General features: G+C 40.7%; 1 protein-coding gene across 2 annotated transcripts; it reads right to left on the bottom strand.

Moving 5' to 3' along the window:
- Nucleotides 1-204: 204 nt before the first annotated feature.
- On the bottom strand, nt 205-9,207 carry CSRP2 (cysteine and glycine rich protein 2; the record flags this gene model as incomplete). 2 transcript variants are annotated; one of them, XM_080705498.1, is made up of 5 exons in its annotated part: nt 205-281; nt 781-874; nt 1,669-1,798; nt 5,803-5,971; nt 9,096-9,207. In XM_080705498.1, the coding sequence occupies 5 exons, from the start codon at nt 9,205-9,207 to the stop codon at nt 205-207; spliced, it is 582 nt and encodes a 193-aa protein (XP_080561624.1). The 2 variants fall into 2 exon arrangements, with proteins under 2 accessions (XP_080561624.1, XP_080561625.1); XM_080705499.1 differs by having other exon boundaries at nt 799-874.
- Between the last annotated feature and the right edge of the window lie 900 nt (nt 9,208-10,107).

The raw sequence follows: 10,107 nt of genomic DNA, 5'->3' as shown, positions 1-10,107 counted from the left end.
CATAAAAGTTTCCTGAAAATGCTGGTAAATAAAGCAAAAGGGCACAGTGCTCTTTCTACAAGTTAGCGAGCCTATCCAAATACAGCGTAATGTACAGTACTTAATGCTGGTAGACGTTCACAGTAGTGTAGTGCTACAAGATCATCTTTGTCTAGATTATGAAGAGATTCTCAGTGTGTGATGCTTGCTTCTGGGTTTACACCTTTACTGAGCATGAACAAGGGCTCCTGCTCCCTGGCCATAGCCAAAGCCTTTGGGTCCGAAGTTCTTCGCATAGCATCCTGCGGAAGAAAAGGGAACATTGGTCCAAGTCCATTAACCTTTGCTTAAGACAGACTCCCATAAATTAAAAAGACAAACTTGGCTGTGCCAGAGTTAATTTACAATATAAAATGTGCTTTGGAGTAAGTGTCCGCAAGTTGTGAAGGCAAGTCCAAGCATCCCAGTTCCATAGTATTCAGCTATGGTCACACTGAGTTAAAAGCATGGCAGGCCAGTTAAGTTATATATTTATTACCCTCTTATACTCATATGCGTTGCTTAAAGCATGAAGTTGAAAGAAAATTTAGTGGTGTTTTTATTTGTGTGGGAGTTCTAAATGAACAGGAATGTGTCTCTGTCATCTGTAAGCTTCTCTGGGTCTTTTATTTCAAGTAACTAGTGAAGATGACTTTCTGTTTTCAGAGTACTGTTTTGTTCTTTCTTTATGTTGGCAATACTTCATTAACTATTATCCAGTGTAGAATATTCATATGGAGAGCAGTAACAAGTTAGTTTTACCTTTACAATAGATTTCACCTTCTTTCTCAGTCAGAGTTGTTGATTCAAGACTCTTCCCACACTTGGCACATCGGAAACAGTTTTTGTGCCAGGGCTAGAAAAGATAGACGAGTTAATACATTTGAGAGGCCTGTTACCTGAGGTATAATTTAGGTGTGGTAAGAGAAAGGTCAATCCAAAGCAATCTCCTGGCTGCTCAACTGTTCAGCTCAACTAGAAGGTTGAAACTAGCCCTCCTATATATCTGCATGTTGGGCACCACAAAACAGATGTTTAAACTTATCACAGGAGACCTGTGCTGGGAGGTGTACAATGGAACCAACCATTTCCCTAAGTTCTGCCCAAACTCAGCCAGCTCCTTTAAAGTTTGTGCCTTTCTGGTAAGAACTCAGTAGTTAGAGGTTAAATGGTAACTCTCCCAATTCTCCCACTTAATTAGAATCTGGTGTCCTGACTCTGATTACATGAAATAACCCCACAGATGCCAGGTTTTTTTTTTTTTAACAGTCTAGCCTTTTTAGTTAACATTTGAAGCCCAGTGTGGTGGCTCATGCCTATAGTCCCAGCTGATGGGGAGGGTGAGACAGGATCACAAGTTCGAGATCAGTGTGGCCAAAAGAGCCTGACACAAAATAGAAAGGGCCGGAGGTGTAGCTCTGTGACAGCTCCTGGGTTCAATTCCCAGTACCACAAATAAATAACCTTTGAAAGTTTAAACAGAAGGTGGTTTGTCAGATATAGGCATCACTTCAAAATAGTTAATGAAATCGATGGAAATTTGGTTTTTAAAAAGGTGCAATTCAAAGCAGAAGACCGCACCTGAGTGGGTTTTGGAGAGGCTGGGGGGACAAAGGGAGCAGAGAGAAGTCATTAAAAACAGCACCTCACCTTTCCAGCTCCGATGATCTTCTCGGCAGCATATACGGAATCTCCACATCTGGAACACTTCTCAGCACCTCCATATTTCTGAGCAAATTTTGAAGTGTTTGGATTTGTCGTAGGCCTGTGAGGTTGAACACTGGTGGAAAGGAGGGAAAATTAGGCAGTGTTTCTACAAAGGCCTTTATATAAGTCTTCAAGGTAGGTACCATGGACTTCTGGGACTTAAGAACTCTCCTGTCTCAAGGCTGGAGGCCCTTGCAGGCAGACTAGGGAGAGAATAAAGAAGAAACTAATACCGGGTGCTGGCTGGAGTTATTAAACCTGTTCATGGATGTATAAAAAGAGAGCCAACCTCCCATACTTAAATGTCTCTCCCTCTAAATCTAAAAATAATTAATCCCCAGGGCTAGCTTCTTCACTAAGCAATTTTTACCCCTAGATTCACATTGTTCCACTAGAATTTCATCTAGTTTTGTACTGCACAAGATATTGAAAAATCAATTCTGCAGTTAAGTTTTGCAAATAGTTTGGTTGACTTCAGTAGTCTATCACTAAGAAAATTAATAAACATGCTTATTGATTGGCTTCCCTGTGTATCTTAAGTAGGGGGAAGTGAATCAACTGCTTTACTTTGTTCAATTTCCCATCAACAATGGGAAAATATTTTGGAAAAATTGCCTATTGCTAGGCATTCTGGGTAGCTTAATTTTTTTTCTCTAGAATGATACTCCTTGTAATTATTTGTAGGAACCAGTGAAGATATTTCAGCAGGAGCTTTTTTCCCATTCCATGAGGTTATATACTTACTGTGTCCAGAACACCCTCTGGACTTTGAGGCCCTTTCAGAATGTTATAAGTCAAGCAAGGTAAAATACATGATAAAACTGCACAAGCAGCAGCTAAATATCAGTATTTTCTACTTGGAAAAACATTTTTCTGGCTATATGTTATTAAGTTACATGCATATATACAATAGATCTTAATTTAGAAACGCTTTGTCTTAAGACAATTTATTCAAATATCTCATGCACCTTCAGTATCTTCATCTCCACCGTAACTATTTTTTTTTGAGTCAATAGTTTTCTACACTTCTACCCAAGTTATTTATTTATTTATTTATTTATTTATTTATTTATTTATTGGTGGTACTGGAGATGGAACTCTCCTACCTCTGGGCTACACTTCCAGACCTATTATATTTATTTATTTATTTATTTATTTATTTATTTATTTATTTATTGGTGGTACTGGGGGTGGAACCCTGAGGCTTTCTACCTCCGGGCTATATTCCCAGACCTATTATATATTTTTATTTGGAAACAGGGTCTCACTAAGTTGCTGAGAGCCTCACTCAGTAGCTAGGCTGGCTTCGAACCTGTGCAATCCTCCTGTCTCAGCCTCCCAAGCGCAGGGATTACAAGCGTGCGCCACCACGCCCGGTGACCTATTTTATATTTTATTTGGAAACAGTCTCTTAAGCCAGTGAGTCTGGCTTCGAACCTGCGCAATCCTCTTGTCTCCGTCTCCCAAGCACGGGGATTACAAGCGTGCACCACCACACCCGGCTACCCAAGTTATTTAATATACAACATTCTTGGTGTATGGGCAATGCATATTTTCTAGGTGACAAATACCAATTCAAAATATTCACAGGATTTTTTTCTCCAGGTATGCTTTAAAAAAAAAAATCCCTACAATCTACTGATATGCTTACTTTTTAAGTGTTTTTAGAAGCTTGTTAATAATATTCAATACTTGCATTATGAAAATTCCTAGAAAAATATTCAAATCTGCTAGACATATGTCAGTAAGATCTCCTCTGGAAGCACTTCACGTGGAAAGGACACTTTCATTGAAGCTGACCTCAGTGTGCCTCCAGAGGAGATCTTTGTGAGGATGTTTTATCTCTATGAATATTACAATTACCACAAGCCTCAATAGAGGGCATGTTCAGAGTCAGTACGGCTTGGGAAGAGAGGTCCTTACACCTTTTCCTGAAGGTTGAGTAGCATGTGGCCAGACCAAGGTGGAAAAGGCAAGGTCACAGACGGAGACAGGCTGCTGTGGAGAGCTTGCCAATTACTGGAGAAGGTAGAGAAGCAGGAGTAAAAAGGAGGCTCTGCTGACGGGCCTCTGTGACTTTGAAATCCTGGCTACCATCACCCATCCATTCACTTTTGGGGTCAGAGATGAATGTAGCTTTAGTTGAAGGAAGGGTGTACAGATATTCATATATTGCAAGGCCTGAAATAAAACTTCTGGAAACAAGAATGGATTTATCAAGTTGGAAAAGGAGAGCAGAACAAGTACAATAAATTTTAATAGAGACAAAGGTAAGCTGGGCTTTGTGGGTGGTGGCATGCAGCAATGAATGAGTTGGCCTTTGTGCACAAGAAGGCACCACGGCCTAGACAGTGTGCGTGAGGAAGAAAGTGTTCTGAGGGAAGACAGATGTGACCCTTAATGCTACACAGTCCACAGTGGAAAGAGCCCAGGTTTGGGAACCAAATGGACATTGGTTCAAATGTTGAAATGTTGGCTCCCTCTGTGTGAACCTGACCCTTAATATCCTCATCTGCAAAACAGGGACCGAACTGTTGCACTCCAGAGTCAGTTTTTGTTTTGTTTTGTTTGTAGTAGTAGGAATGAAACCCAGGGGCATTCTACCTCTGAGCTATACCCCCAGCCCTATTTTTTTATTCTTTATTTTGAAACAGGGTCTGAGTTGCAAAGGGCCTCAACTAAGTAGCTGAAGTTGTCCAAAACCCAAGATCCTCCTGTCTCAACCTCCCAAATGCTGGAATTACAAGTATGTGCCACCATGCCAGACTCAAGTTATTGTTCTGTTTACAGAGAATGAAAACATATGCCAAGCAGACAGTAGGCCCCGGACACACAATTATTTCAGTCAAGCAAGAATGTACTGTGTGGACTAAGTTCCAAGCTCTACAGTTAACAGTGCAACTTTAGGCAAGTTACTTTTCATTGTTTCAATTTGTTCTTGAGTAAGACAGAAAACCTTACCTTCTAGGACTGTTGGGATGTTTACATGAGTTAATATATGCTAGCACTGCCTGGTGCCTGGTATAGTTTTGCCTTCTTCAATGAAAAATTGATGTGAAAAATATAAAGGTCAAATTGAACACTTCAAATAATAACTATAGCAATATATGAAAGTATTACAACCAGTTCCACTAACATGTATGGGGAGAGAAGGGGAGAAACAGGGTGGGAAATACAAAAGGAAATACATCGAGACCTATGTGTATGTATGTTTGTATGATACTGAACCTCACTATGATGTATAACTGCAATGTACCAATGAAACTATAAGTAAAAAGTAATGTTCAAATTAAAACAGGAATTAAAAAATTCCGAAGTTGGGCATCGTGGTGCACACCTGCAATCTTGGTACTTGGGAGGCTGATACAGGAGGATCATTGTGTTTTAGGCCAGCCTCAGCAATTATACTCTGTTTCAAAGCAAATAATAATAGTAATTTATAAAAGGCCTGGAGGTGGTATAGCTCAGAGGTAGAATGCCCCTGTCTTTAATCCCTAGTATTAAAAAAAAAAAAAGGAATTCCAAAGAAGAAATTATTTTTCCTGAATATGAAAAAAGTTGAAACATATTTAGCACCCTAATACTTTGGTACCGGAGCCTTTAAAAATTCAAATCTCTCAAAGAATCAATTAGGGAATAATTTTAATTTTTTTAAGTTAGGAAAAAGTGAGTTCTTGATGAAAGATTCGCACATAGATGACTGAAGGATTTCCACTGACTGCTTTATTGCATGTAAGATATGCTACTCATTATTCCAAGCCATATTTGCCTATCACTAACTTCATGATATCTAGTCTCCAAAGTGCTATGAAATGTAGATTTAAATCACTTTCAAAAACATTCTGACTCCTCAATAGACTGTGGAATGATGCTATACAACCAGGATTAGAAGTCACAGGAATGACTAATAAGATCTCTGTTAGGAACAAAACTGTCAATATTTTGAAGTTGCATAGTTACTAGCTTACAGTAGAAAATCTGACTCATATTTTGCTTGTTTAATTTAAGCAGAAAATCTGGAAACTCCCAGGTTCCTGTCCACCAAGCAACATTGTTAGCAAACGTCCCCTCTCTCACCTCTCTGGCTTGATGCCCAGCCTCTCTCCGCGGTCCATGTTGAGCGTGCCCGCACCCTGGCCGTAACCGTAGCCTTTTGGCCCATACTTCTTTCCATAGCAGGATTTGCAATAGACCTCTTCATCGTGAATTGCCACTGTTGTGCTGTCTAAATTCTTCCTGCAAACCACTGGGGGTGGGGTGGGTTAAAGTTAAGATTTAATAATTTTTTCAACAATATCCTTTTCCTTAGAACAGTGGTGATAAGGGCAGAGCAGAGGTACTCTAATTCATAGTTCATCCTGTGGCTTCTCCAAAGCCCTGAGACGGCACCTAGCTGGAATGGTCAGCTACATTTGAGGATTTTTGGCTTCCTCCATGATAAGATAGTTGCTTCAGAGAAGTAGCAGCATTTTAACCTCCAGAGCCTTGGACTTGCAAATGATCTACCTCTGTGGCAGGAGGGAGAGAAGTTTCAGAGATAGCTATATTCACGCATGCAACAAAGGAATAACACTACCAGCTTCTGTACTCCTAAACCCGCGCTCCAGCCTTCAAGACCATGCAGCCTTTTCATACCAAGTGTGGGTACATCACAGCCTGACAGACATCAGTACCTTGGGGAGTGGCCTCTGTAGCCCCCATTCCCTATAAAGCACCCTCGGGTCCTAATCCAGAATTCTAGTTCTCTCATCACCCCCAGCCCTGCTTCTCCAGCAGTGATAAGTGTGTCTGAAAAACATCATGTGGTTTATAGTCTTTGTTTCCCTTCTGTCTCAGAGGAGAACATTCTTTCTCGATGGAGTTCTTGCTACAAGACATTTCCACATATCCCACTTCATAAAACTACCAAATGTCATCATGTTTTATCCAGACGTTATTTCACTTTCTAAAACTTCGATTAAAATTGAGAAAAAAAAGAGTAAATTATGAAGGAACTCACTGGTAGCACAATTGGACAGCTGGACATCAAAGATCAGTGTAGTAGGAAAGTGTATTTTACCCCCTTATATAAAAGAGGGGAAGCCAGGTGGGTGTGGCACACGCTTGTAATCCCCACACTGGGGGTGGAGACAGGAGGATCGCGCAGGTTTGAAGCCAGCTGCGCTGGCATAAGAGACCCTGTTTCCAAATAAAAATATAAAAAAATAGGAGTGTAGCCCGGAGGTAGAAGGGCTCCCAGGAACCCCAGTACCACAAAAAAAAAAAAGGAGGGGGGAAGGAGGACAAAAGAAAGGGCAGAAGAGGGGAGAGGGGAGAGGAGAAGGAATAGCGCTGGTTTTTAAAAGGTTCCTATTATCTCAGAACAAGGTCTTCTCTAGTAAATAAAATAATATTTACTCTGGAACTTAACTGTTGAGGCTCAAGTACTGAGGAGATAAATTTGTTTTATGATAGTTAATCTATAGCCATGTACTACTGAAGGACCCTTAAGAGAAAGAATAAATATAAAAATAAAGAATAAATATAAAAAGTCACTAACTTCTGGGAGACAAATTGATAAAGCAAATCTTCTGAGAAACAGTAGCTATTAGGGAGGTATGGTCTACACAGCAAACATTCACATGTAGTACTTTTTTGTAACTGCAGTTTTCTGTCATTGCTTTCTAGTTTTCTATGAAGTAGTCACACTGCAAAGAGGTCCAGACACCTTGAATGCTGGCTCCTAGAAGAATAAGATAATTCAGATTTGAAAGAGAAGTGTTTTCTGATGTTGATTGCTATCATTGTATTATTTTTTGCAGTGCTGGTGATCCCGGGGGGGGGGGTATTCTACTGACCTATACCACCAGCCTTATATTTTATTTTTTTAATTTGAAACAGGATCTCACTATGTTGTTGAGGGCCTCGCTAAATCGCTAAGTCTATATACTCCAACTTGTTATCCTCCTGTCTCAGCCTCCCATGTACTGAACATACAAGCATGTGCCATCACACTTGGTTAAAGATGATTTTTTTAATGTAAGCAAATTTAACATATAGCTTGTTAAAGTAAGTTTCACTGTACAGTACCATAGATAAGGCAAATATCTACATGTATGGGTGGGTTCCCTATTTGTAATATATCTTTCATTAAAGAAAATCTTACTATTTGAATCAGAAAATGATTAATGAAAGCTTTCTTAAGCTGCTATTCTACTGTTTTAAAACTGAGTGCTCAGTTATCATTAAAGGGGGTTTGTGACAGGAAGGTACTGCTATTCTGTTTCTCTCATTACCAGGTAGCCTCTGTCTTTAGAACACACTGGTATGTGTTATTGTATGCCCTCCTTCCTGTCTGCACCAGACATTTATAAACAGTAGTAATTACAACTGCCTGTATGAGATTTCCATTTACTATGCTTTCTCCTAAATTTAGAATATCAGTAACCAGAAGTAGTTCAACATTCATTACCAGAGAAGAATTTTAACTTCTACAGAAATAAAGTTTGTAGACATCTGGATTTCAAAGATCGGTGTAGTAAGAAAGAAGCAAGAACATTTCATCCGGGCGTGGTGGTGCACACTCATCATTCCAGCATTTGGGAGGCTGAGACAGGAGGATCACAGTTCAGGGCCAGCCTCAGCTACTTAGTGAGGCCCTGTGCAACTCAGTGAGACATGAGACCCTGCTTTAAAATAAAGAATAAAAAAAAAGGACTGAGGGTGTTGCTCAGAGGTAGAACACCCCTGGGTGTCCCACCCCTGTACCACAAAAAAAAAAAAAAAAAAAAAAAGCAAGAACATTTCAAAGAGAGAAAGCCTGAGCAGAAAGAAAACTGGGCTAGCCGGGCGTGGTGGCGCACGCTTGTAATCCCTGCGCTTGGGAGGCTGAGACGGGAGGATCGCGCTGGTTCGGAGCCAGCCTCGCTGGCTTAAGAGACCCTGTTTCCACATAAAAAAGTAAAAAATAGGTCTGGGAGTGTAGCCCGTGGGAGTGTATCCCGGAGGTAGAAGGGCTTCCAGGAACCCCAGTACCACCAAAAAAAACAAAACAAAACAAAAAAAACTGGGCTATATGAAGAGCAGATGATTTATTTAAAAAAATGGAGCCGAGCTCTTGCAATGTGCCATAAATTCTGCTAGGTGCCAGAGTTCAGAAACCACACAGCTCTCAGTGAAGACCAGGTAGTAACAGGCCAAATTGGCCAAAACAGAAGCCACCCTCCTGTCTTTGTTGTTAGGCTCAGCACTTACACTATCTAGATGACGGGTGAAAACCACCTGTGCTTCTAAAATAACCTGTGTTGGCAAAACCACAATTTACTTTCTTAAAAAGGTAAACTGAAGCTTTGCACTCTTTGGCCAAAAGTAGAGCGTGGGGAGAAACTTACTGCACAGAAAGCAGCATCGGTGGAAGCTCCTCCCATCGCACTGCACCTCCTCGGCGTGGTACACGGTCCTTCCGCAGGCCCCACACTTGTTTCCACCTCCCCACACAGGCATCCTGGGGGAAAAAAGGGTTCATTAGAATGTCCCCTGTGCCTGCCTTACAAGCCCCCTCGAGTGCTGTTTAAACCCAGGAGACAGCTGCAGATCTTGTTTCTTTAGGAACCTCTCAAACCACATCTTTCAAAGGCCTGCGTTCCCCCAAAATAACCTCATCTTTTCTCTCAAAATGCAGCTCTCTCATTAGGAAACTCTGGCTTGTCCTGCACAAGTCTCTTTATTATTTTCTGCGAGACAAAAGACTTTTATTCAGTAGAACAGTACAGGTCACCAGACACAAAACAAACGATGCTATTAGAATCCACAGGAGTTAGACAGAGGTGGGTAGTGAGAAGGCAAACATCACCCCCTCCAACACTGTCTTTAATGAGCTTTTCTAAAAGAAAAAAAAGAAACGGTTGAGGATCTTACATTTGAGTGGAGGTTTTTACTACATGTTCAATTCATTATAACAACTAAATTCTTAACATTTAACATACACAAGATACAAATACTTTCTAGGGAGGAGAAAGTGTACTGCTTTGCAAGAATGAGTTTTATATTTGTCTGCTAAAGATATGCACGCTTGTAGCATAAACAGTTGTGCCTGTGACTGGTACAACTGGAACAGCTGTGACTGGTGCCTTGCCGGAACCACGACAAACCACTCTCCAGATGGCTGTGATTTAAGCTTCTCTGTTTTGCTAATCCCAACTACTCCAGCCAACAGCTGGATTTCCCTCTGACAGGTCTGTCAAGCCATACAGAAAATAAAAATATAGGATTGTGGGTGTAGCTCAGAGGTAGAACACTCCTGGGTTCAATCTTCAGCACACACACACACACACACACACACACACACACACACACACAATGCTGCTAAGTTCTCTTACCAGCAATGTGAATAATTCATAAAAG

This window comes from Muscardinus avellanarius, assembly GCF_963383645.1.
Source record: "Muscardinus avellanarius genome assembly, chromosome: 11".
Classification (NCBI taxonomy): domain Eukaryota; kingdom Metazoa; phylum Chordata; class Mammalia; order Rodentia; family Gliridae; genus Muscardinus; species Muscardinus avellanarius.
Note: the sequence above shows the minus strand (reverse complement) of the source record. Positions and strands in the feature narration are given on the sequence as shown.